This window comes from Tyto alba, unplaced genomic scaffold (assembly GCF_018691265.1).
Source record: "Tyto alba isolate M040663 unplaced genomic scaffold, T.alba_DEE_v4.0 Super-Scaffold_1000006, whole genome shotgun sequence".
NCBI classification, from domain to species: domain Eukaryota; kingdom Metazoa; phylum Chordata; class Aves; order Strigiformes; family Tytonidae; genus Tyto; species Tyto alba.
This window is the reverse complement of record NW_024881272.1, coordinates 8,862,741-8,887,477: the sequence shown is the minus strand read 5'-3', so window position 1 is coordinate 8,887,477 and position 24,737 is coordinate 8,862,741. Positions and strand designations below refer to the sequence as shown.

The 24,737-nt window shown below is 59.5% G+C and overlaps 3 protein-coding genes across 5 annotated transcripts; 2 read left to right on the top strand and 1 right to left on the bottom strand.

The window, feature by feature from the left end:
• Window positions 1-4,665: 4,665 nt before the first annotated feature.
• Window positions 4,666-7,122, bottom strand: HTATIP2 (HIV-1 Tat interactive protein 2). Its single transcript, XM_042786360.1, has 5 exons — window positions 6,934-7,122; window positions 6,740-6,847; window positions 6,530-6,667; window positions 5,756-5,817; window positions 4,666-5,181 (listed from the first exon to the last, which is right to left on the bottom strand). Exons 1-5 carry the CDS (start codon window positions 7,090-7,092, stop codon window positions 4,956-4,958), a joined length of 693 nt encoding a protein of 230 aa, XP_042642294.1. The 5' UTR covers window positions 7,093-7,122; the 3' UTR covers window positions 4,666-4,955.
• Window positions 7,123-7,227: 105 nt separating this feature from the next.
• LOC116963103 (1-phosphatidylinositol phosphodiesterase-like) lies at window positions 7,228-10,899 on the top strand. The gene is given in 3 exon segments (XM_032998663.2): window positions 7,228-8,220; window positions 8,466-9,423; window positions 9,426-10,899. Coding segments are annotated over 2 exon segments (1,350 nt in total). The 5' UTR covers window positions 7,228-8,220; window positions 8,466-8,513; the 3' UTR covers window positions 9,866-10,899.
• A 3,560-nt stretch (window positions 10,900-14,459) lies between these two features.
• Window positions 14,460-24,730, top strand: LOC104358162 (selectin P). Of its 3 annotated transcripts, XM_042786340.1 has the most exons (17): window positions 14,460-14,766; window positions 15,666-15,756; window positions 18,065-18,454; window positions 18,552-18,659; window positions 18,771-18,953; window positions 20,707-20,892; window positions 21,028-21,213; window positions 21,347-21,532; window positions 21,653-21,838; window positions 21,975-22,160; window positions 22,297-22,482; window positions 22,618-22,803; window positions 22,983-23,168; window positions 23,309-23,431; window positions 23,834-23,864; window positions 24,061-24,116; window positions 24,335-24,730. In XM_042786340.1, exons 1-16 carry the CDS (start codon window positions 14,764-14,766, stop codon window positions 24,113-24,115), a joined length of 2,472 nt encoding a protein of 823 aa, XP_042642274.1. In that variant the 5' UTR covers window positions 14,460-14,763; the 3' UTR covers window position 24,116; window positions 24,335-24,730. The 3 variants fall into 3 exon arrangements, with proteins under 3 accessions (XP_042642274.1, XP_042642275.1, XP_042642276.1); XM_042786341.1 differs by lacking the exon at window positions 21,028-21,213; XM_042786342.1 differs by lacking the exons at window positions 20,707-20,892; window positions 21,028-21,213.
• The last annotated feature ends 7 nt before the right edge of the window (window positions 24,731-24,737 follow it).

Sequence of the window (24,737 nt, the reverse complement as noted above, 5' to 3'; positions counted from 1 at the left end):
TTTGGAGCAGTAAAACACACACCGGAACCTGGAGCTGCCCACGATGTGGGATGAGGGGCCAGAGCAGGGACCTGTCCCCATCTCCCCCCGCACGGCTCTATCCCACTGCTGCGCCAGTGGGATGCAGCCCCTTGCTCACCTAAAGCTTGGGTGCTGCCCAGCGCCACGATGTTTCTGTTTGCTTGGGTAAAATCTCTTCGATTGCTCTACTAACTCGCAGTCACGGAGCCAGTGCCTCCCTACAGTTGTGACACCCTCAGCATGACTTTCTCCCAGCCCCAGCCAGGCACCCAGGCACAGTGTAGGTGCAACCCCAGCGAGTGAGGCTCAGCAGGCAAAATCATGGCAAACACAGGGATCTGCCTGGCTCCGAGAGGTCCCGTAGCCAAAGCTCTGACTCAGTGGCTCCCCACAGCCACTCCGCGGGAGGACAAGCTGCTGCTGGAGTGGAGTCATTCCTAACATGGCTTAGCAGCGCTCGCAGTAGAGAGAGTAACTACAGCCATCCTGGATGTTTCCCTCCTGCCTTCCAGCCGGGATGTGACAGACCATCCTCAGCAGGTCACCAGGGGCAGGGCTCGTCGCCCAGGTCCACTTGGCCAGCACAGAGCTGGCACAAGGGGAAAGCCCTCAAACACACACACACAGGGCAGCCACCGCGGCCTCAGCACCAACTCTTTTGCAGCTTGCACAGCAGGACTTGTTCACACCCACCCGTGCCTCTGCCACCCACACCCCTGCCTGTGCAATCACACCCGCTCCGGCACGGGCGCACACAGAGGGTGTGCAGCTCCACTCTGCCTCCCCCTCCTGCTCCACCCCAGTCAGGGCATTCGCCCGGCATCCCGCCCGGGGTGTGGGTTTAGGGCTCACCCTGACAATCTGCCACTTGTCCATCCCCAACCTCAGCTGCCTGAGTGGCTACAAAAACGTGCCTCTGAGTGCCTTGTTTAATAGCCACAGCCCAGAGCTGTGAATGGGAGACCTTGCTCCCAACCCAGCTGGCCACAGCCCAAGGACACTAATGGCCTTAATCGCCCTGACCAGCCCCACCTGCCTCCTCAGCCTTGGGCTATATTTAAGCTCAGCCCCAGGCCCTCTTTCCCCACCTGAGCAGTGCTGAGGTGTGCCTGTCTCTGGTTCCTGGATGGATTTTGGACCTGTGTTGCAACCTTGTCTCCTGCTGTTCTGGGATTATGCAGCAAATCAGCGTTTCAGCAGGTGAGTGCAGTAACTGAAAGCTAGAAGTCTGCTAGAAATTGTGCCTCCCTGAAGAGCTGGCACTGGCTTTTTACTGGTTTGTAATGAAAGTTGAATGAAAAAAGTGCTGCCTAAAACTTCAGAGGGTGAGATGCTCAAATGATGTTTGATTGGGCTGGTTAGAGACCCCCCTAGATGCACCCAAACAGGAGTGCCAGACCTGGGGTCTGGTGGGCTGCCCCTTCCCACTGCCTGGCATTAACATGCCCACCAGCCCCACTCCTGCCTCGCAGAGGGGTAAGGAAGTAACAGCAGCTGCAGAGGGGCTTTATTCCTTCACAGGCTGCTACCGTTCTGCCCTTTTCACAGAGGAGTTGGGGGGAGGCTCTGTTATTAGCATGGAGGTGCCTTGCCCTAATTTGGGGATAGCCCAGGGCCCAACTGCCCCACCTCCCAGCAGCTGGGTTGCAGCCCCCCCGCTCCCCGAGGGACAGCAGCCTTGCAAGCTCAGCAGGTTTGCTGGGCTGGGCCAGTTCCCCTCAGGGCCAAAGAGGGTGTCGGGGCCATTCTTTGCCCGTTTGCTAGCAGGGATATCACCCGGGGTATCCCAAGTGCCAGGTCAGTGCCTTCCAGCTCGGTGGCTGCTTTGAAAAATCTCCTCTGAAGCCGAGGTGCTGCCTGCCGAGCACTTTGCCAGCCGGCTGGGCACCCGGGCACAAAGGGGAGAGGGTGGCAGTGAGGGGTGGGCGAGGGGCACCGGCAGTTCTCACAGCCGCCAGGCTGGGAAGGGCAGCAGGGCCATGGGACAGCATGGGAAACCCCCGCAGCTCGGCTCCCGAGCCATTGGGAACACGGCCACTTTTTCTCATTAATTTTCAGTAATAAAGTCAGTGTCGGAAATCCTGGGGGAGCTCAGATCTGTGGGATCAGACAGTCTGTGTGAACGCTGGCCAGCAGACACCAAGCACCCTATGTGCTCTCCTTCCAGCTGCAGCCGGCGCCGTGTCCCCCTGGAAAGCGGGCACACGGGGGGCACGGCTCCAGCTCTGGACCTCCTGCTGCCTGCAAGAGCCCGGAGCTTTGCCCTGTGAGACCCCATGGAGGAATCTGGTCTGTCCCCTAAACTTTTACCTACTTTACCTCTTTCGGCCCTGGGTGGCCAAATCCCCTGGTCCTGTGGCTCTGCTGTAGTTCGGTGACCGATGCTCTATAATCTCTTTCACTGCCCCAGGGTGGGGGCTTTATGAATGCACAGAGCAAGTTGGGGAAATTGAGGTCTAAAATGAGCAAGGAAGCTTCATGCCAGAGGGTCATAACAAAGCTATACCATGTGCTAGGATTGCAGTTGTGCATTTTAGCAGAGACTTCTCTGAAACACTGAAAAAGAAACCACATACTATTGAGCAGAAACAAAGGTTACACAGAAATAGCTTGTATTTTCCCCAGACCTTTGTCCAGTAAGAAATGTTTGGTTTGTGCATTTAAAGGCTTTAGAGTACTAAGAAAATATCTCCAATAAGAAACTACCCAGACCTTCCTTTTCTTCCCACAACAGCTTAATTTCTTTAAGAGCCCTTCTGGGAGAGCTTTTTGGAGATCCAAGTGCACTCTGAGGATCAGATTGTCTTGTGTACACAGTGGTTGGTTTCCTCTAAGAGCATTCTAGGCTTGTGCCTTGCAACTGCCCCCTCAAAAGCTACATGGAATCTCTCATTACACCAGATTTATCCTGGGCTCTGTTATTTCAAGACTTTATTATCCTTTATAACAACTTGCCTTTTATAGAAGGTAGCCTTGTTGTTTTGAAGTTTCCTGGTTCCCACTGGAACATTTTAAAAATTAGTATCATATTTAACAACATTGGCTTTTTGGTAGAGGGATGACTATAATTCTCACCCAGGTGAGTATTTGGCAGTTCATCCAAGCACTCCTTCTGACAGATTTTTAACCATGTGTTTTGCAAATGTGGTTAAAAATATCTTTTTTTCCCCCTCTTGTGCCTTGGAACGTCATGCAAATCCATGTCCCTTAAGGAATGAACCTAGTGTGAGCTCCTTCAAAACAAATGTCAGTGCAAGAAACTCACCAAGCTTTTCTGTGACGGCTTTCTTTCCCATAGTGCTTGATCACATCCTGTCTCTGGAGAGCTTTCTGCTTCTCACATAGCCATTAGTTTTTATGCCCTTAGGATGTTTTCCTCAAATCTTCTGTAGTCTGCCTTTCAACTGTAACTGTTCAGAGCATGTATAACTGTTTTTTTTACTCTCTCATCTATATGCAATTTTCACTTCTTTTAAGGTTTTGCCACTTCAGGTGTTCATTTCCACTCCCCTGTATAAGCCCATCACATTTAAGGACAGCCTACCTCTCAATTCCCTTTGACATTATGTATTATGCTACAGTTGCTGCTTTTGCTCTCACCAGGATGGTCTGATCAGTAATTACAGCTCCATGACCCCTCATCTGTTACCTTTGAACCGAGGCCTGTGCGCGGTTCAAGAGTCACTTGGGTAACACACCCCGCGGGGTTGCACCATGGCACTGCCTCCGCCAACTTTCTGGGGTCCAGCCTGATGATTAAAATGCTTGTGTAGAAAGGAGGAGACAGGGGATCCCGGCTCCCTCTGCTTCCTACATCCAAGTCACTGACACAGGAGCCACGGGTGAGGTCAAAGAGGAGAAAACCCTGGAAAGCAGCGTTACCCGGAGCACTGGGACTCTGGCCAGCTGGGAATTCAGGAGTCACGCAAGCCCTGCATCCCAGCTGTGGAGCCACTGAGTTCCTTGACCCTGAGCACGAGTTCTGAGAACGGCCGGGGCCGCGGCTGGGACACGGCACTGCTCCTCCTGCCTGCTCCGTGCCCGCAGCGGGGACCCGCTCCCCTTCCAGCACCCCGGCAGCATGCGGCAGGGGCAGGCCCACCCTGGGACACCCACGGGGCTGGCCTCCCCTCTTGCACACGCGCAGCACCCTTGGGAACACGGGGCTGAGCTCTGGTTCACTTGGGTCTGTCAGGAAAGCCCAGAGGACCCTGTGGGAACAGGTGTTTTGAGTCAATACAAGTATTTGCGTGGCGTTCGTGCTACAAGTACTGAAGTGACAGCCCCGGGTCTGAACAGCAGCATCCCTGGAGCTGTCCCTCTGCACCCAGAGCCGGTTGGCGAGGACAGGCTGCGTGTTTGCAGAGACCTACTGCGGGCAGAGCCACCACCCCAGGGCACCTCAGCAACTGCTACGGAGCTTCCAGCAGCTCCGCGACCCGAGCGGCACTGGTGCCAACGTGTGCTCTGTGGGGTGCAGCCCCAGCAAAGGCTGCTGTGCTCTGCCTCTGCTTTCCTGTGTCCGTCCACAGCATGGCAGCTTGCCCCTGCGCGTTCCCTGGAGGGTCACCAAAAGACATGATCTGGGAATAGATGCGGCTGGGTTGGCTACGTACAGGTGACAGACATGATTTCAACACAAGGTTGGCACAAACAGACCAGTCATAGGATTTTATTTAAGGCTTGAATTCAAGAAATTGCCTGGGTTACATAATCTTTACCCAGATTTGCGTGCTGGATCCAGGCTTTTTCCTCACCTGCCAGCCAGCACCTGCATTTTTTTAATCATTGGACAGAATCAGCTGCCATCCAAACAAATGCACCTCTATCTCCACATTAGCCATGCAAGCACCCCCCTCCTCTCCCACGTGTGCATTCGTCCTCGGCCCAGAAGAGCATCTGAATCAAGCCCATTCCTGCCCATCCCTTTTGCTCTACGTGCTCTGCTGTGGCACTGCCTTTCCCAGCTCGTGGATGGCCCTGTTCTCCAGAACCTCCACCTTCCCCTCGCCTGGCTGCAGCACAATGGCCACCATAGCCCTGGCCACCGTTTCCACAGGCACCGAGTAAGCGGTGGGGAAGACCCGAGCCACAAGACCCAGAAACTTCTGGGCTATCCACTCGCCGGGCCGGGACTCCTGGCGCTTGCACAGCAGCACCCTGCAGAACAAGGAGGGAAGGTGGGTCAGGCTGAGATCAAACTCCAGGGGGGGAAGCTGGAGACTGGGCTGCGCCGGGAGCCCAGCCCAGCTTGCTAAAACCCCCATGGGGCTCTGGCAGGGTCCTGACGTGTGACTGAGCTGAGCCCTGGGACACTAAACTCATTTCCCTGCGGTGCTGCCAAAACCAGGATGCCAGTTACTCCCTGGCAGCAAGAGCGCAGTACAGCCAAAAGGACGCAGGTGAGTGTCCCCCCTGCATAAGGTCAAGGTCTGTGGGGAGATAAACTTTGTCCTGTGTCCCCCAACCTCTGCTTTCAACCCAAGCCTCTTCTCCTCTCATGGCATGTGACACTAGCATTGGGATGGGCCATGGGAAACTGCTGTGCTTGCTCCCTGCAGTGCTGGGAAGCAGTTTGTTCATCCAGGAGCTGCATTTGCAGCTGGTGGCTTTCTCCACTTCCCTCCCCAGCCTTTCCATTATGCGTCCTTTTTGTTTTCCTCCATCTCCCACCCCGCTGCCCTGGCAACCTTCCACCTGAGTCCTGTGCCCTCCCCCTTTTGCTGCTACTCACGCTGGCCGGAGAATGGTACAACGGTCAAAACCAACAGCCTGGACCAGGTTCTCCACTTCTCCCTGTCAGAGCGGTCGGGCAGGATGAAAGGAGACAAGGATGGCTGCAAACACCATCCCTGCCGCCCTGAAAACTGGGAGGAGAGAGCTGCCGGGCTGTGGGCAGGATGGCACTAGTGCCAACGGTACAGGCCAGGCACCGGCGGGGCAGCAAGCAGCTTTCCAGGAAAAAGCAGCGTGGGGCGAGCGTCCACGGCGGCCACGCTGACCGCTAGTCAGCAGCGCACCCTTGCAACCATCGCTCCAACTGCAACTGGACGCTCCCGAGGCAGCCCCTGGACACGGTGTCCAGCCTGGGGATGCCGGCACAAGACACTGGCAGCCAGCAGCGAGTCCAGATGTTGGGGGCTGCAGCACGCAACATACGGGGAGGGGGGGGAAAAAAACCCTTTTTTGCGATGGGTATGGTCCCCTGGGAGCCTGTGGGCTCTCCACCCCTGGATAGTTCCTGCCTCACTTGGACACCACCCTCAGCCTCTCTGCCTAGCTGTGAAGCCATCCCGGCTGGGGACCCCTGAGGGTCTTTTCTGGTGGTTGGAAGAGGGAGGTGGGTGCTGCACGCAGTTGCTGTGCTGCTTTGGGCGAAGCCAGTCGGGCGGCTGCCCCTTCTCTCTTCTCCCCCGGCGCCAGGAGGCCCCTCGGAGCCGTTTCTACCTTTTAACAGCTCGGCTCCCGCTTCCTTCCCGGGAGGAGCCCACTCCAGCTGCCCCCTCACCTTCACGCGGAGGTAGAGGAAGCGGCTGCTCCGGTTTGCCCCCTGCGAGGACTGCAGGACGAAGTGTTTGCAGCCGCCCACTCGCGCCAGCTCCGCCGCCTGCGCCACGTAGTCCCGGTCCACGCGGACAAAGCCAGCCTGCGGGGAGCGGGGTGAGCGCGGCGGGGCAGGCAGGGCCCCTGCTCACCCCACCCCGGGGGTCCCGCTCACCTCGCCGGCCTTGGCCCTGGTGGTGCCCAGGCAGCAGAAGCCGACGTCGTGTCCCTGGAAGGCGGCAGCGTGCTCGCCCAGCCGCTCGAAGTCCACCACCTCCTGCTCCTGCGGGGGGGGGGGGGGGGGGGGCCGAGGGTCAGCGCGGCCGCCCCCCGCGCCCACCCCCCCCCGCTTCTGCCCGCCCCACGCACCACGGTCCCCGCCGTGTCCTCGCCCAGGCTCAGCCGGCGCCTCCCGATCAGCGTCACCCTGGCGAAGAGCCGCCGAGCCAGCAGCTCCCGCAGCAGCGCCCGGCCCGTCTCCCCCGAGGCGCCCAGCACGAAGCAGGCCCCGCCGCCGCCCGCCGCCATGGCCGGGGCGCGGCGCCCGGGGCGGGCCCGGGCGGGAGCGGCTTCCGCCCGCCCGGGGTTTGCGGCCCGGAGAGGGGCCGGGCTCCTCCCGGCGGTGCCGGGGCTGCGGCGCGGCACGTTGCGGTTAAACAAAAGACCTTTTTTTCAGCGGCTGGGGGGGGGGGGTTGCCTGGCGAGGCTGCGGCGTCTCTGTCTCCCCGTGGCCTCAGCATCGCTGCTGCTCCCAGCGCGCAGGGACAGACGTCTGCTGGTGCCCCCCCCTCCTGTCCCTCCGCCTGCTGTCCTTGCGGTGGCAGAGCCACAGGCTCCCCGGGGAGGATCCCTGTGCCCTCCCTGCTCAGGCGGAGGGGATGGGACCCCGGAGGGATGCTCTTCCCCCCCCCCCCAAAAAAAAACCACAGAGCTCAGTGTGTGCTGCCGACTGGGATGCCCTGTAGCTGTGTCCCCCAGGCAGAGGGTGAGTCGCAGCCCCCCCACTGGCACCAGCTCCGGACCCGGCCACAGCCGCGGGGCTCGTACCCCAGCGGTGATGGCAGCCCTGCCCGCCAGGAACAGCCTCACCGTGACTCTGGGGTGAAGCAGCCGCCGGTGCTTGAAACGTGAGGGGATGGGGCCCACTTCCTGGGGGACCCTCGCCGGGCAGGTCCTGGGGTGTGCCGGCAAGCACAAGCCCCCTGCTCCAGACCTCTGTCTGGACATTGTCCCTCTGACGGGGACGATGGCAGTCATCCCCGTGGGCGGCCAGGCCCCACTGGGACCCAACCCGGAGCATGGTTCTGGAGCAGGCACCTGGGCACCCAGGGGCTCTGTGCAGCCGCTCCCACGGGTGGCATCAAGGGGCCCCGCGGCACCCTGATCCCGTTTGTCCTGATTCCTGGGGAGGGAGGTGCAGATGCTTTCGGGATCAGCCGGGTGATTTTCCAGCCCGGCGCGTCTGCCAAGCACTCCTCTTGACCAAGGGCTGAGGATGAATCCCTGGTGCACGTGCCACGTGTGAGGCAGGACGCACGTCATGACTGTCACCGGGTTAATGGCCGGCATCCCGCTCCACCTGCCAGTGTGCTGCTGGCACCCACGGCCGTGCGCCCCGTCCAGCCGGCTGCACCCCACGGACCCAGGAAAACCCAGGTGGGTGCAGGAGGGGGACGCTGGGACACGCTGGGGCTCAAGGGTAGTGGGACAAGTGCTTGGGAATGGGAGGGGAACTGTATGGTGCGACAGTGTGGAGTGTTGGCAGCAACGTGTATGGGGCACGTGGTATGCTATAGGGTTTCACGGGGTGGTGGGGACACCTCTGGGGAGGGGTGGGATCGGGATGCATGAGAGCCACGGAGTGTTCCCACTGCTCATGGTTTGCTTCTCCTCCACAGCAGGGCTTGGTGGGGCCGGCCAGGCGCCGGGGTGCCCGCTCTCCTGGCGGCATGGGGGCACGGTGCCGGCGTAGCGCGGCGTTCGACTGCACGCCCCAGCCGGCAGCCTGCTGCCCGGACTGGATGGCGGGGCTCCCTGATGCCCTGCCCCTCTGCCGCCTCTCCATCCCTGGCACCCACGATTCCCTCAGCCTGTTCGGCGGCCGACGCCTGCGGTGCCAGAGCTGGGGGCTGGAGTCCCAGCTGGCGGCCGGCGTCCGCTTCCTGGATGTGCGCTGCAAACTGGTGCGGGGCGAGCTCCACGTCTACCACCTCTGCACCTTCCAGCGGGCCAGCCTGCGGGGGGTCCTGCGCCGCACCCTGCGCTTCCTCCGCGCCCACCCCGGCGAGGCCGTGCTCATGCGCATCAAGGAGGAGCTGCCCATCTTCCCCCAGCCCGGCTTCGGCGCCCGGCTGCACCGCTGCTTGCTGGAGGAGGGTCAGGGCCGCGTGTGGTGCCAGGAGGAGGTGCCAACACTGGGCCAGGTGCGAGGGAAGATCGTGGTGCTGGAGGCGCTGGCGCGGGAGGTGCTGGGCATCCCCTACGAGCAGCTGAGCATCAGCGACGCATGGAACGTGCTCTCACTGGAGCGCAAGTGGGCCCGGGCGCGGCGGCACATGGAGAGGGCGGCTGGCGGGGACCCCACCACCATGCACCTCACCTTCTGCTCCGGCAACGGGCTCTTCACCTGCCCTGAGGAGGTGGCCCGCTTCGTGAACCCCCGCTGCTACCAGCATCTGCGGCGCCGGGGCGGGCAGCCCGTGCGCTGGGGGGTGGTCATCATGGACTTCCCCGGGGCAGGGCTCCTCCGGCTCATCGTGGAGAGCAACGCCCCGCGGGCCAGCAGACACATGGCGGTGGCTCCCGGCACCCCCACGGCATCCCCACGGCACCCCCGTGGCAGAGGGGACAGGGGCCGCCGCCGCGGCTCCGCTCGCTGCCCGTGCCGGTGTCCGTCGGGACGGACGCTGCTCCCAGCCCCACGCCTCTGCCGAAGGACGTCAGTGCCCGTAGAGCGAAAGCGGGTTTCTGGCTCGTGCTGGGCGCCAGGAAGCCTTCGTGTGACAATGGTGTGACAGTGCCAGAGCTGGCAGAGGAGGGTTGGCAGCTGCAGTCGGAGCCGGGCAGTCCAGGGAGCTCGCTGCTCTCCCCTGAGGAGCCGGGTATGGTCCCAGCACGGCACTGGGCCAGCCGAGACCCCGGCACAGCAGTAGGGACAGGTGGAAGGGTCCTAACTTGCCTCCTCAGGCCAGTGAGTCCACCCAAAGTACCTGTCTGCAAAACAGTCCTTTTCCTTTCAAGGGTAAATAAAAATAAAAAGAAGCTAGGAAAGCACTCTCTACGTTGCCTTGCCATTTCCTAGCAGAAAACTGCAGAAAAGACCTTTTGCTTTTGCTGTTCAGCTGTGAAAAAGCCTGTAACCCTCTGCCCGTGGCCAAAGGACAGATAAATTGGTCTTTGTAACCATCCTGTTCTTAAAGCAGAGCTGTGAGAGGTCAGAGGAGGAGAAATCAATTTCAAAGGTGACAACAAATGGTTAGGAACATCCTTCTCATTATTTTAGCTTTTGTTTTTTTTCTTGCAGGGGCTTGCCCCAAGAGTCAGGGCTGTTAGAGAGAGGCAGCTTCAGCAGACACCACTGACCGCATGCACAGAGAGCTGGATGGCCACAGCGGCAGCAATTCAGACAGGGCTACCTCATCCCCGGGGTCACACACCTAGGGATGCTGCGCAGGGCAAAGCCCGGAGGTTTGTGGCAGCGTGGGCAGGGCAGTTTGTAGATCCACAGAAGCAAAGTGGTTGATATGTAAAAAAAGACCTCAAAATGCACATTGTGCCAGTGCCTGCCCTACCTGCAGAAAATGAATCAGTAATGTAAATGGACTGGCAAGTCGCAAGACACAGTAACTCCCTGGAGCAGAAGGATAACAGAAGTCCCAGGGGAGAAAGCATCAAACTGCCCGCTGTGCCGAAGCAGGGAAGTGAGAAAGAGAAGATGAACGCTCGGCCCTGACCTGCCAGAAGGTGAAGAACAGCTTCAAGGATGTTTCTGTCTCAGGGGAAAATGCAGCTGGGCTCAGTGCCTGCTGGAGGGAATGCCACAGGATTTCCTGGCCGGAGGAGAGGACATTGTTTGCTCCGCAGGGCCTGGCCCTGGCTGGAGACACAGCTCTCAGTGCTGAGCGTTTCCATCCGCTGGCCCCGGGTGGGCTGCGGCGGCTCTGCTCGGGGAGCCGGGGGGACAGAGCCCACGCTGCAAAGGGCCAGGTGGGAGGGGAGCAGGCGATAGCGCACAGCCGGTGCCGGAGGTGACAAACAGAGGAATCTGTCGCTGGGCTTGCTTGGTGAGACAGAAGATTGAAATCTCTGCATTAAACCAGACATGTGACAAAACCACTGGTGATATCCGGGGTGCCGGTGTCCTGCTCCGCTGGCTGCCAACACCTCTGCCACCTGGGGCTGTTGCCCCCGTGTCGAGCCAGCGTGACGGCTCTAGGTATCGCACTCATGCTGGGAAGATGGGTGACACTGAGGGAGGGCCAGGCAGGTTGGTGGCCCGTCCGGTGGCCCATCCCATCCCTCCAGGGACACGCAGTGCCGTGGGGAGCAGGGCAGGGCGCAGGCAGAGCAGCTCTGTGGGCTGGGTGGTTCTGCTCTCGCTTAGGGCAAGGGCTGCGGGGCTGCGGGGCTGCCCCTGGATGTGGCACATCCCTGGAGCTGCGCCCCAGCACCCTGCACCTGCCCTGTGCCCCAGCGTGCTGGCAGGGCAGAGGCGCCGCTTGGGATTCCCCGGGTGGGCAGAGCCACTTGTTTACTCCCTACCGCACAAGCGGTGAGATAACTTCGGTGTTATCTACACCCCCAGCATCCTGTTTGGCAAACCCTTATCTGTGCCATGCATGTGTTGCCGCTGCCAGGCACCAGGGAGCCGGCAGGCAGCGCAGGCAGGGTTACCCGGCTGGCAGCAGTGCCCAGTGAAAAGGCTCTCCATCACCGACGCGGCAGGGGAAAGGTGTGAGGCAGAAAGCTGTCCTGCAGCTGAGATCAAAGAAACATCTCTGAGAGGGACTGGGTGGGGTGGGCAGGAGTGATTTGCCCCAAACTACCCCTGCATCTCACAGCCAGGCCTGCCCCAGTGCCAACAGGTCCCTGTGGGTGGGGGGTGCAGGGTGCCATGGCCCATGGGCTGCCTTTGAAGCAACTGTGTCCTTCTGATCCTGGATAATCCTTGCAACCTTCACACGCCCTCCAAGCCAGGGTGGCACTCTGATAATGTGTCTTCCTGTGGCCAAACACTCAAAGTGTGAGAAAGATTTTATCAGGCACTGCTTTCCTCCAGGGCGGTCAGAGGAGGGTGTGGCTGCTCGGGCTGCAGGGCAGGCATCGCGCTGGGAGATGTGCCCAAAGGCTCCCTGCAGCTCAGGGACACCCTTTGGGTCAAACACTCCCTGGGGACCTGAGGTGGGGGGCACCTGTCCCCTGCCTGCGCTCAGGAGGTGCCTCCAAAGCCTCTGCTCACCAGGGCGTTGCAGAACCTGGGGAGAGCCACTTCGGTCCCCAGGGTGGAGTCGGGGGGACGGCGGGAGCGGGGGCTGCACCCCAGCGGGGTGTGGGTCCTCACTGGTACCATGCCATGATCCTGTAAGGGTGCTGCTGAGCCCTCCCCAGTGGCAGGGACGAGGGGAGTGGGAGGCTCCCCAGGAAGGCACCCGCTGTATCGCTGGTGACAGCCGAGCCGGGCGGGTGGTGTCAGGGTGACTCGGTTCCTTTGCGGTTTGCCGGGGGACATTGCACAAGGAGGGGAACAGGCTGTGCCATCATGGGGCGGGAGCCTCTGCTGAAAACAACTTTGTGCCCCGGGGTCACGGCATGATGGTGATGGGGGTGCCCTTTGCACCCCCTGCCCCCCGGGGTTTGCTCCACTGGGTCCTGGGCACTCCCTGGGGACACAGTGCGGGGTGCAGCCTGGTCTTGTCCCCGAGGCTCTGTAGAGGCTAAGCCCTGGGGCACCTGCCCACCTCCTCGTGCAGCACATACAGACCCTGTCACCGTGGGTCCCATCCACACCAGGGCGCTCCCAGCGCCGTCGTGATACTCGTGCAGGCACAGCACCCTGCCCTGAGCACAGCACCCAGCCCTGAGCACAGCACCCTGCCCTGAGCACAGCACCCAGCCCTGAGCACAGCACCCAGCCCTGAGCACAGCACCCTGCCCTGAGCACAGCACCCAGCCCTGAGCACAGCACCCAGCCCTGAGCACAGCACCCTGCCCTGAGCACAGCACCCAGCCCTGAGCACAGCACCCTGCCCTGAGCACAGCACCCAGCCCTGAGCACAGCACCCAGCCCTGAGCACAGCACCCTGCCCTGAGCACAGCACCCAGCCCTGAGCACAGCACCCTGCCCAGCACGCCGAGAGGGAGCAGAGCACCAGCCTGGGCAGGCGGCGCTGGCTGCAGCAGCTGAGCTGCTTCCCCCCGGTGAGCCCTGCGGTCACAGCCTGCGGGTGTGTTGGTCAACCCCGACGGCTGCACAGCACCCTCGGCAGTGGTTTGGGGATGGCATGCGTGGGGCACCCGTGCCCCTCCCCAACAGATACAGCCTGTGGCAGGGCTCTCACGGGGGAGAGCATCATCGTCTCTGTCTGTGGCTCAGGACCAGGACACAGCAAAGGAGGCACATTTCTGTTCCAGATCCCTGCAGAGCCCAGAGTGATGGTGAGGAGCTGACACAGGGAGGTCTCTGTACCTGCTCTCTTGAGCCCCTGATGAGCAAACCTTGTGATGTGCCCTCAGAGGGGTGGCCAGGGCAGGACAGGATGCCCCAACCCGCTGCCTGGGAAATCCCTGCGCTGCTCAGCCTGTAAGGCAAGGACAGGCCCTTCCTTGGTAAGTAGGGCAGCAGGAGCCCAGCATGTGCCCTGCAGCATCCTGAATCCTTCCCAGGGAGCCAGCCTTGGAAACCACCCAAGATACAAAAGGGCTCCTGGCAATAGTCAGCTTTCAGCAGAGCTGATTTGGCTCTTCTCTCCTTCCCACTACATGTACCTTTTTCCACTACCTGCAAAGCAGCCCTCAGTTGCCATACTGTGCCATGCAGGACCCTCTCTCCAAGCCCAGGTACCTAAAGGCACAGGGTACCTGTCCCCACAAACAGCTTTGAACTTGGTCACGTTCTGTCATTCGCAGTGGCAGCCTCTGGGTCTCATCCACCTTGCTTCTGTTTTTAAAACAATAGCAGAAACTATTTCTAGTTACAAAAATAGAGGTGGGAATATTTTTTTTTACTGCTCTTCCCTACCGTGTCGGGTCTCAGCAGAAGTGAAAATGGCAGGGGCACAGCCTGCTCCCACCCGGGGCCATGCACCTGCGAGTACCCCCCTGACTCCCAGAGGGTCTCCCACCGCACAGGAAAGGCAGTTCCCATCCTGCCCAGGTGACCCTCAGTGTCTGGAGATGCTCTCCTGCCCCCCAGCTGCCCCTCAGCCTCTCTGCCCACCCAGCTGCTTCCTCCCTTGCCGTAATTGTGCACCCTCTGCACATGAGCTGCTAGAAAGTGAGCACTCCTGAATTACTGGACATACAGATTCATCCTCAACAATTCCATAAAAAAAAGACAATTGCAGTAAAACATTTTGTAATGAAGATACCCAGAGACAGGAACCAAGTTAAATTTACATTGGCCAAGTATAAAGTCACTGTAGCGGATTATGGCTTTTGTGGGATGGGTTCCTCCTTTTGTCTAGCATGAGTCCCACTGGATCAGCATCAATTTCTCTGGAACTGGAAAATGCACGTGACCTGCAGGGTTCTCGCTTTGGCTTTAGCTGGAAATGAGCAGAGTAATTCCTGCAGTAAACCATGCCAAGGAAATTTTACTTAGAAGTAGAACAGGGTAAGGAAAGATTTATGATGATTCAAGAATGATCCAAGGGGAGGTGGACACAATGAGGCATGTCCCTGAAGCATCGGTGGAAGTTCATAAAGGATATTTACAACTCAGAGTAAGTTCCTCTGGCATGTTCTTGGACTTTTCTCATAAAGACTTGAAGGCAAAGACAGGAAAATACATTGTGTAAGTAACTGTTTATAAACGGTATATGAAGACTCACAGCCAGAGCAAAAAGCCTGCGAGCAAGGAGAGCATCTGGCACAGGAGCTGGGAAGCTGCGAGCCACGCTCCCACTCAGCTCCCGTGGGAGCTCGTCACACCTTCTCCCTCCTCCGTCCTATGACTGCTAGTGTGGGCACTGCAACGTGGACATGGTGGGTCGGAGGCGTCTCGGCGCCCTGGGCTGGGGCTGGACCCTTCTGCACCTCCTGGGGGGCGCGGGCTGGCCCAGCTCATTGCGGGTTGGCTCCCATGGTGGTGGGGGGGGATGCACCCAGCTCCCGTGCCATGGGGCAAGTGCCGAGCTGAGTCCCTCCAGGGCTGCAGCCAGGGCTGACCCAGATGTTCCCCTCCAGCTCCGGGCTGGGAGCGGGGTCTCTGGGGGTGGGAGAGCCCCACGGTGGGGGCAGGCGGGGACGCGGGGCAGGATGCGGGCTGGCAGCGGGACTGGGGCGGGAGGGGAAGAGGCCAGGGGCAGGGAGCGATGCTCTGCACGCTCGGAGGAAGTGTGAGCACCACTGCCTGCTGAGGGACAGTCGTGCCTGGTGCTGCCGGCGGCTGGAGAAGGTGCGTCTGCAGCACCAACATGGTAGGTCCCGCTCCATTCCTTGGGGATGAGTCAGGCTCTGCCTGGAAAAGGGGGTTTGGGGAGGGGAGGGCTGCGGGCATGTGCTGCCAGGAACCGGTGCCGCTGCTGGGGACCTGTGGGACAGACCCAGGCTGCCCTGAAGTGACCATGCACCAGTCAGCGAGGCCGTGCCAGGCGCACAGGGCGCTGCCACTGTGGAGGCAGATGCCAGCCCTGGGTGGGCACAGGGCATGCCCTGGAGTTAGGGGCTCCTTGGGGGTGGATTGCATTGCTGGCACAGCTGCCCAAAAAGTGCCCTTTCTGCAGCACAGCTGTACCTGGCTGGCGGCACCACGTATGCAAGCTCCCACAAGCAACGTGCCTTTGTGGGCTACCAGGACCCACCTGGCAGCAACGTGGGTGCATGGTGGGGTGTGTGAGCTCCCGTGGGACATGCATGCTCACGCCTCCCCCTCTGGCACACAGGGCACTGCTGTGGGACTGCGGTCTGCTGGGAGGAGGTGGGCTCTGGGCTCCCGTGGCATCTGCTACCTGGGCATCGCTGCCATCGCATGGGGTAAGCCGCCTGCCGCCTGCTTGGTAAGCTCAGCGTGACCCTGCTACTGAGGATCCTGCAGGTCCGGGAAACTGGAGAAGGGCAGCAATGTTATTTTGGGAGCTCATCAGACACACCTCCCCTCCATGGCTGCCAGCCCCAGGGCTGAATCGTTCTGGGCTGGGAGGGGGCTGCGTCTTCCCCCGGCCAGCTCCTGTCAGCCAGACCCGCCACAGGACTGTGCTCCCCCCGAGGAGGGCCAGACCACATGCAGGGCCCCCACAGGGTGTCTGCTTCCCCAAATGCAGCATGGCAGCTGGTGCATTGTACCGTGAACTGGAGAAAGGCAACAGCAGCTCTACCCGCTGCCTACGCCCATGCCCGTGCCGCAGAGCTGGGCACGGGTGTAGCCACAGGACCCACAGGTGTGAGGGTTGGGAGCAGAGCTGGGGCAGCACCAAGCAAGGTTAAAGCTGCTAATTGACATCAGGAGAAGAAATCAGAGAAACTAATTTGGTTGTGCTGCCTGTAGGATGTTTCCTTTGCATGTTAGCATTGCACAGAGCAAAACCTGCTGGTGTGCTGGCTCTGTCCCTAGGGATCCTAGAGAGCTGGGTTGTTTTCCAAAAGACCTTTCATGAGTGAGCTAAGGAACAGAGGCAAATGCAGAAATGTCAGGAGGAGGCTGAGATTTAGCTCTGATGGGAAAACAAAAATGCAAAGGCACCCTGAGTGTGGTGGGTACTAAGCACCACCCTGGGGGGAGGCATTGGGGGCTGCCAGGGGAGCCAAGGGGTCAAAAGGCAAGCAAACAGCACCCACCTGGGGGTTCAGCTCCAGGTGGGGCAGAGAGAGGTAAGAGAAGGCTGAGGGGAAGGAGGAGGGATGAGCTGTGCTGTGCTGCAGAGAGGGTGTTACTGATGGAGCTGGAGGAAGGAGTCAGGAGAGCACGTGGAGGATGAGCACATAGCGCGTGGTCCTTCTCGGTTCGGGGAGGGGGTGTGGGAGGGCAGCAGGGTGGCTGCTCTGAGCCGTGCTGGGGAGGTAGCGAGGGCCAGGAGGTGGGTGGTGGGAGCTGAGGATGGGTCAGGTTTCCAGGAGGGATCCTGAGCTGTCCTGCAGCCCCAAACTCCCAAGGGGTGAAGAGGGGGGTTGTTGAAGGCCAAGTTTTCCTTGACTTTAGTTTTGTTGAACGAAGTGGATCGTTTGCTCTTTCATGAGGAAAAACAGACAAATGATGGGAATTTTGATTAGAAAAATGCACAATTATTGACCAAACCAGAACCCTAATTAGGCTTGGAAAGCCCTAGATTTGCATCTAATCTGTGATGCCCAGACTTTTGCTTGCATGACCACAGTGTGATATGCTCTCCTGAGACACAGGGTACCCCAGGCCAGTTGTTTGGAGCAAACTTGATTCCCTGTCTCACTTTTTGCACAGATGGAGATATGATCCCCGTATCACTGCAGTCGTGGAGATAGCTGCTTCTGGGGAGGAGGGAGGAGGCTTTTTTTTGTGGCTAAAACCCTTTGATTGCATCAAGTTGTGGTGAAAAATACTGTAAATAAGAGCAGGGTTTCAGCAAAGTGCCCTTCGCTTCTGGGTGTGGGTTCCAGTTAATCTCCAGTTTTGCCCTGCCTGGTGACAATGACCAGGATGTGAACTTGACTCTTGCAAGACGTTTTGCAATACTGAGTTTTACAAGACTCTTCAGACCGTGTCTGACTCAGATGAGCATCTCGGGATCCAAATGCTTTTGGGGGTGAGGGCATGCTCCTTGCTGTGCCCTGCTTCAAGCTGACTCCCATGTAGAAGTGTAAAGCAAGAAAACCGAAGTGGGTATGCTTCTGTGCTTGAGGAAGGAACCGTGTTTAAGGAACCATCTCAATGTTGGATTTTCCTTTTTGGGAAGCCTTTGTGAACAAGAGAGTGGGGCTGCAGGGCTGGGCTTTCAACCCTTGTGCTGGAGGAGGGGTTGGCATCACCACTTGGGGCTCTTCTCCCACCAGTCGTATGCCTGCCCCATCCCATGCTGTCCTCTGTCTCAGCCTTCACCCTGTCTCCCCCACCTTCCTCATCCCTGTGCTGTCCTTCTCTGTCCCACTTCAGCTCCTTCTGCCATGCCTGATCCACTCAGGTCTCTGTGTACCCTTAGAGCCCCGTTCTCACCCACGCTTATCCCTTCATCCCATCCCCTCACCCAGCTGGTTGCTGGCATCTCTTGGTCCTGATGCCAGCCTTAGCCCACCCTCACGTCCCAAGGGACCTCATCGTGGACCTGGCTCCTGTCCTTTCTGCGTTGATCTCAAACCTCATCCTCTCTCACAGGCATGGTGACACGGGTGGAGGTCGGTGCCTGGACATACCACTACAGTGCTGAAGGGGACTACGTGTGGGAGCAGGCCAGGAACTTCTGCCAGACCTTCTTCACTGACCTGGTGGCGATCCAGAACAAGCAAGAGATCGAGTACCTCAACCAGATCCTGCCCTTACACAGGCACTACTACTGGATCGGCATCCGTAAGCTGGGTGGCACCTGGACCTGGGTGGGCACCAGGAAGGCACTGACAAAGGAGGCGGAGAACTGGGCAGCTGGGGAGCCCAACAACCGCCGCTCCAACCAGGACTGCGTGGAGATGTACATCAAGCGGCCGCAGGAGTCGGGCAAGTGGAATGACGAGCCCTGCAACAAGAAGAAAAAGGCACTGTGCTACCAGGGTGAGCGGGGGGACCACAGCATGGACGCAGATCGGGTGGGCTGGGGACCTCCGCAGGGTGGCTGGCAGCTCCTGATGACTGTCCTCCGTGTGCGCAGCCTCCTGCCAGCCCTTCCCGTGCAGCCAGCGTGGCGAGTGCGTGGAGACCATCGGGAGCTACCGCTGCGAGTGCTACCCCGGCTTCCACGGCCCTGAGTGCGAGGATGGTGAGCCACCCATCCCTCCCTTCCTGCTGGGGATCTCGCCCGAGCCCCGGCGGCAAAGCGGGGCGAGTTCGTTGTGCTCTTAACGGGCTGGCGGTGCCGCGTCTCTCCCAGTTGTGCGGTGCGCCGAGCTCAAGCCCAAGGGAGCGCGCATGAACTGCAGCCATCCCTACGGAGACTTCAGCTACAACTCCACCTGCGTGTTCGGGTGCCAGGAGGGGTTCGAGCGGCAAGGGGAGGGCACGCTGCGGTGCCTGCCTTCCCAGCAGTGGTCAGCGGAGACCCCCACGTGCACAGGTGGGGCCTGCCAGGGGCTGGGGGTCTCTGGGATGCGGTGTTGATGCTTTGGGGGGGGCCAGCTCTGCATGCCCAATGCTGCTCAGACAAGCAGTGAGCCGGGCTTGCCATGCCCCTGCTCTTTGGGGAAGCAGCTTCTGGTGCTGCATGTGAGGAGCAGTTTCCCGATCAGGCTGCGATGGGCAGAGCTGCTGTGAGCGCTGGGTAAGCCCCTGGCTGTCCCAGTGCTCTTGCTCGCTGTCCTGAATCCCACCCAGGCACCAGAACCTTGTGTGGACTGAGCCCGAGGGCAGGAAGGTATCTTGGCACCTCCATCACCCCAAGCCCACCCCAATCTGTCTTGGAAAGGTGCTTGGCATCTCGGGAGTCCTCAGAGAAGAGTGAAGGGGGGCTGCTGTCCCACAGCCGGGGGAAGGGTGTATCCTGGCAGGGCTGGGCTGCCTTGAGCAGGGGTGAGGACCCATGAGATGAGGTTAGATATAAGCTGGGAGGGATAGTCGGGCAGGAAGCTGCAAAGGAGAGAAAGCTGTGGTACGTTACGCTGCGGGGGCAGGGAAAGTCTTCCTGTTGGCAGCTTGAGGGTTTGCAGCCAGGTGCCAGGCGCCCCAGAGAAGTGCTGGGCTTTTTTGCGGGTGTGTGAGAGCCCTTTTCTGTGCTGCTGCATGGTCCATCTGCAGTCTGGCCCAAGGATGGGATGAGCTGAGGTCTGGAGCAGACACAGGACACAACAGGGGACCTTCTGTATTGGGACGCCCATCAGGAGGAGTCAGGGGGTGGGCAGGGTCTCAGTACATATATTAAAAAAAAAAAAAAAAAAAAAAAAAAAAAATCCTGCCTTGAAGTTAGTTCTGCTGCTGACACCTGTGCTGGGTGGGCCCGTGGTCCAACCCGGGGCTTGCTTTAGGCAGCTGAGACCAACAAAGCTTTCTGCAGTCAACAGGCACAGGCACCAGTGATGTGGCTGTCCCATGGCCAGCATCCCCAGTGGTGGCAGGGTCAGGAGGTGGCTTCCAATTCTTTGGAAGTCCCCCCAGGCAACCTGGGTTGAGCCTGCCTGCTCCAGGCTTTTCAAGTTCCCAAAAGCTTTCTTTCCCAGCTTATTGTTTTTTCCTGCTGGCTGTACATATGATTGATTGATTTTTTTTTTTTTTTAATCTTTTTTTTTGTCAAAGAATCAGATGAGTCAGTGGGTTGCCTTTGCTGATAATGAAGCTGCGTTAGCAAGTGTTGCCAGTTGGGTTTACTCCAAAAACGAGCAGAGGGTGCTGCCGCGGCGAGGCTGACAGGGCTGCGGGCACCACGAGGGACGAGGCTGCCTGCCCCGTCCTCGCCTGCCATGCCCCGTGTCTGCCTGCAGCCACCCCCTACAGCCCCAAAGCCACCTGGTGTCCTTCCCCCTGCGGCTGTGACAAGGATGGGGGCAGGTCTCTGCTCCCCTCCAGGGAGGGAGGCGAGCAGCACTGCAGCACTTGTGGTCCTTTGTCCCAGGAGCTGTGACCCGGGGTAGCGCAGGGGATAAACAGGGCTCTGGCAGAGCAGCAACTACCCCTCCCCAGGAAATCATTCATATGGCAGAAAAATTATTGTAACAACTATTTTACTACTATTTTTGAAGAGTTGAGGCTTGTCTGTGTGAGAAAGGTAAGCCAAAGACACATCACCATATATTTGGGTGTGTTTGATTTGGATTCAGTCCTAATGCCTAGATTTAACCTCATCTATTCTGTCTCCGAAACCTGTTCTCCCATTGCAGCTGTCACCTGCCCAGTGCTCAGAGCTCCAGACCGGGGAGAGCTGAACTGCTCCCACCTCCACGGGAACTTCACCTTCGGCTCCACGTGTGCCTTCTCCTGCCAGACGGGGTTTGTGCTGATGGGGCCGGAGACCCGTGAGTGCACGGCCACAGGGACATGGACAGGGGATGCCCCACGGTGTGAAGGTAGAGCTGCTGCTTAAGGTGTCACAGGCCTTGGGCTGACCCTAGGATGTTCTTGGGGTTCTTGGTCCTTTAATTCCAACAGTTTAGTCTCATAGTCCCCAGGATCTTGCATGATGTGCGTCTCTGTCCCTGCAGCCATCGCCTGCCCAGTGCTCAATGCTCCAGTCCAAGGAAAGCTGAACTGCTCCCACCTCCACAGGGACTTTGCCTTTGGCTCCAAATGTGCCTTTTCCTGCCAGACAGGGTTTGTGCTGATGGGGCTGGAAAGCCGTGAGTGCACGGTCACAGGGACATGGACTGGGGACTCGCCACGCTGTGAAGGTAGAGCTGCTGCTAGGGCTCAGAGTGTCACAGGCCTTGGGGTGACACGAGGATTTTTCACAGTCTTTTGGTCCCAGCAGTGTAGCCTTGTAGTGCCCAGGCTCCTGCCTGAAGTATATCTCTGTCCCTGCAGCCATCACCTGCCCGGTGCTCAATGCTCCAAACCAAGGAAAGCTGAACTGCTCCCACCTCCACGGGGACTTCACCTTTGGCTCCACGTGTGCCTTCTCCTGCCAGACAGGGTTTGCACTGATGGGGTTGGAGAGCCGTGAGTGCACGGCCACGGGGACATGGACGGGGGATGCCCCACGCTGTGAAGGTAGAGCTGCTGTTGGAGCTTGGGGTGTCACTGATCTTGGGGAAACATCCTAGTGTTGTCCCAGCAATTTAGCGTCACAGTCCTCAAGCTCCTGCTTGGATTGTGTCTCCACCTCTGCAGCCATCGCCTGCCCAGTGATCAGAGCTCCAGTCCGAGGAGAGATGAACTGCTCCCACCTCCACGGGAACTTCACCTTCGGCTCCACGTGTGCCTTCTCCTGCCAGGCAGGGTTTGTGCTGACAGGACTGGAGAGCCGCGAGTGCACAGCCACAGGGACCTGGACTGGGGACACCCCACAGTGCAAAGGTAGAGTTGCTGCTCAATGTGTCGCAGACCTTGGGGTGACCATGGGATGTTCTCAGGTGCTTTGGTCCTCTCATTCCAGCAGTTTAGCCTTGTAGCCCCCAGGCTCCTGCTTGAATTGTGCCTATTTACCCTGCAGCCATCACCTGCCCCGTGCTTAATACTCCAAACCAAGGAAAGCTGAACTGCTCCCACCTTCATGCGGACTTTGCCTTTGGCTCCACGTGTGCCTTCTCCTGCCAGACAGGGTTTGTGCTGATGGGGCCGGAGACCCGCGAGTGCACAGCCGCAGGGATTTGGACGGGGGATGCCCCACGGTGTGAAGGTAGAGTTGCTGCTCAAGGTGTCACAGGCCTTGGAATGACCCTGGGGTGTTCTTGGGTGCCTTGGTTCTCTCATCCTAACAATTTACTGTCCTAGTCCCCACGCTCTTACTTGAAGTGGGCTTCTTTACCCTGCAGCCGTCGCCTGCCCAGTGCTCAGTGCTCCAGACTGGGGAGAGCTGAACTGCTCCCACCTCCACGGGAACTTCACCTTCGGCTCCACGTGTGCCTTCTCCTGCCAGACAGGGTTTGTGCTGATGGGGCCAGAGACCCGCGAGTGCATGGCCACAGGAATGTGGACTGGGGACACCCCACGATGTGAAGGTAGAGCTGCTGCCTAAGGTGTCACAGGCCTTGGGTTGACCCTAGGATGTTCTCTGGTATCTCTGTTCTCTCATCCCAGCAGTGTAGCCTTGTAGTCTCCGGGCTCCTGCTTGAAGTGTATCTCTGTCCCTGCAGCCATCACCTGCCCAGTGCTCAGTGCTCCAGACTGGGGAGAGATGAACTGCTCCCACCTCCACGGGGACTTCACCTTCAGCTCCACGTGTGCCTTCTCCTGCCAGACGGGGTTTGTGCTGATGGGGCCAGAGACCCGCGAGTGCACAGACACGGGGACGTGGACTGGGGACACCCCGCAATGCAAAGGTAGATCTTTTGATCACAGACGTGTCTAGAAGTGCTCTGTTGTACCAGACCGCTTTCCCCAGCATCCCCTTCCCATTAGCCCCCAGCCCATGGTAGCTCATCCCATGGCTCCCCAGCCCACATGTCCCCATCCCAACACCATCAGTCCTGTTGATGCTACCCCTGTGCTTTATCTCCAGCCATCAGCTGCCCAGTGCTGGACCCCCCCAGTAGAGGCCAGCTGAGCTGCTCTCACGTGCACGGGAACTTCACATACAACTCCACGTGCACCTTTTCCTGCAAAGAGGGGTTTCTTCGGATGGGAGCAGAGGTGCTCCAGTGTGAGGCCACGGGGAACTGGACCAGGCATCCCCCTGTCTGTGCCGGTACGGTGGGACCCCCAGCTCCTCTAGTGCTGGGGGTCCTCTAGCACATCTTGAATGTGGTGGGGGGCACCCCAGCAACTTGGGTGCTGTGAAGACCTTCTGACAACTTTGAAACCTGTGGGGCTGTGGATCTGTTTCAGAGGACGGTGCTCCCTTCTTAAAGCAAGTCCTGGCTTACAGCAGCGGTACAGCTCTGGCACTAGCCAGCATCGTGCTCGCAGGGACGCTCATTGCCCTCCTCGCCAAGCGGCTCAGCAACAGAGGTACAGAAACACCTCCCACAGCCCACAGTCACTTTGGCCAGGGGCTCTCAGGCCAGGGGGTTACAGAGTCCCAGGGAGGGTGGGATGGTCAGAAGAGTTTAACAGTGTGACTGCCTCCACCCATGCGTTTTATTTGCTGCAAGTCGCTTTGGCCTGGCAGCACCTCCTTGGCAGTTTGGCCAGCTGGAAGTGTCAGCAGCCGTGTTTGGTGGGCAGAGCTAGAAAAACACCTTAATTGCAATGGGGAAGGCAGCGATTGTTTTGGTTCCCCTGCTCCGCTCCATCCCGTGCTTGCCAAACCTGGTTCAATATCAAGATGCTGCTGCTGCACTTCACTAAACAGATCTGGTTATTTATTTTCTATCTGTGCTACCCCCGTGGACATCTTGACACTGTTATCAGAGGAGAAGAAGAAGCTCCTAAACCCCACCAGGTGAGCACCGTGCTCTGCAGCAGGGTGGCTCTGCCCTGTGCCCATCACAGCCCCGCGGTCACCCCACTGTCACCCAGATCTGCCCGTGTGAGGCTGCTTTTGTAGGCAGTGGGAGCATCTTTGGGGCTGAGCCAACCCCTGCCCTCCACCCTCCTGCCCTCTCCCCCACGGTGACACCCTTGTGTCTGTTTCCCAGTGACCTAGGATCGCCCGGCATCTTCACCAACGCAGCGTACGACGCCAACCTCTAAGGTGAGTGCTGGTGAGACACTCGCAGCACCCAGCGTGCTGGAAGCCTTCCCCCCCATGCTGCTGCTGGGAATCACGCGTGGAAAGTTCACCTGGGCAGCTATCCTCCTGGCTGGGGTGCTCCCACGTGGGGACACCCCTTGGGAGGGGAAAGGGGGACCCGCTGCTTTCGGTGATGCACCGAAGGGGCGACGCCAGCTCCGGCTCTGCTGTGCTTCCAGCCCGGCCGTGACCAAAACCCACCCCGTCCCCCAGCGCTGCAGACCCACCAGGAGCTGCTGCCGGGGCCTAGAAGGACTTCACGCCTCTGGCTGCAGTCCGGAGCCATGCTGCCGCATGGAGACCGCACCCACGCCGCGTGTGCACCCCGCCCCGCGGAGTGGAGCTGCCTTCCTGCACCGCCCACGCGTCAAGACCTCTGAAGAGCAGCCCGGGGCCGTGGGCCACCTCCATCGCCTGCTGCCAGCCCCCCCCCCACACACCCCCTCACGGAGCTGCCTCTCTCCCTACTGGTGTTCCTCCCACGGCTCCGCCCCCCTCCCCCCCCCCCCCCGCCCCACTCGTGCTTTTGGCGACGGGCTTGTGTCAGCAGGGCCTGAATAAACGCCTCTGTCTAACAAGCCG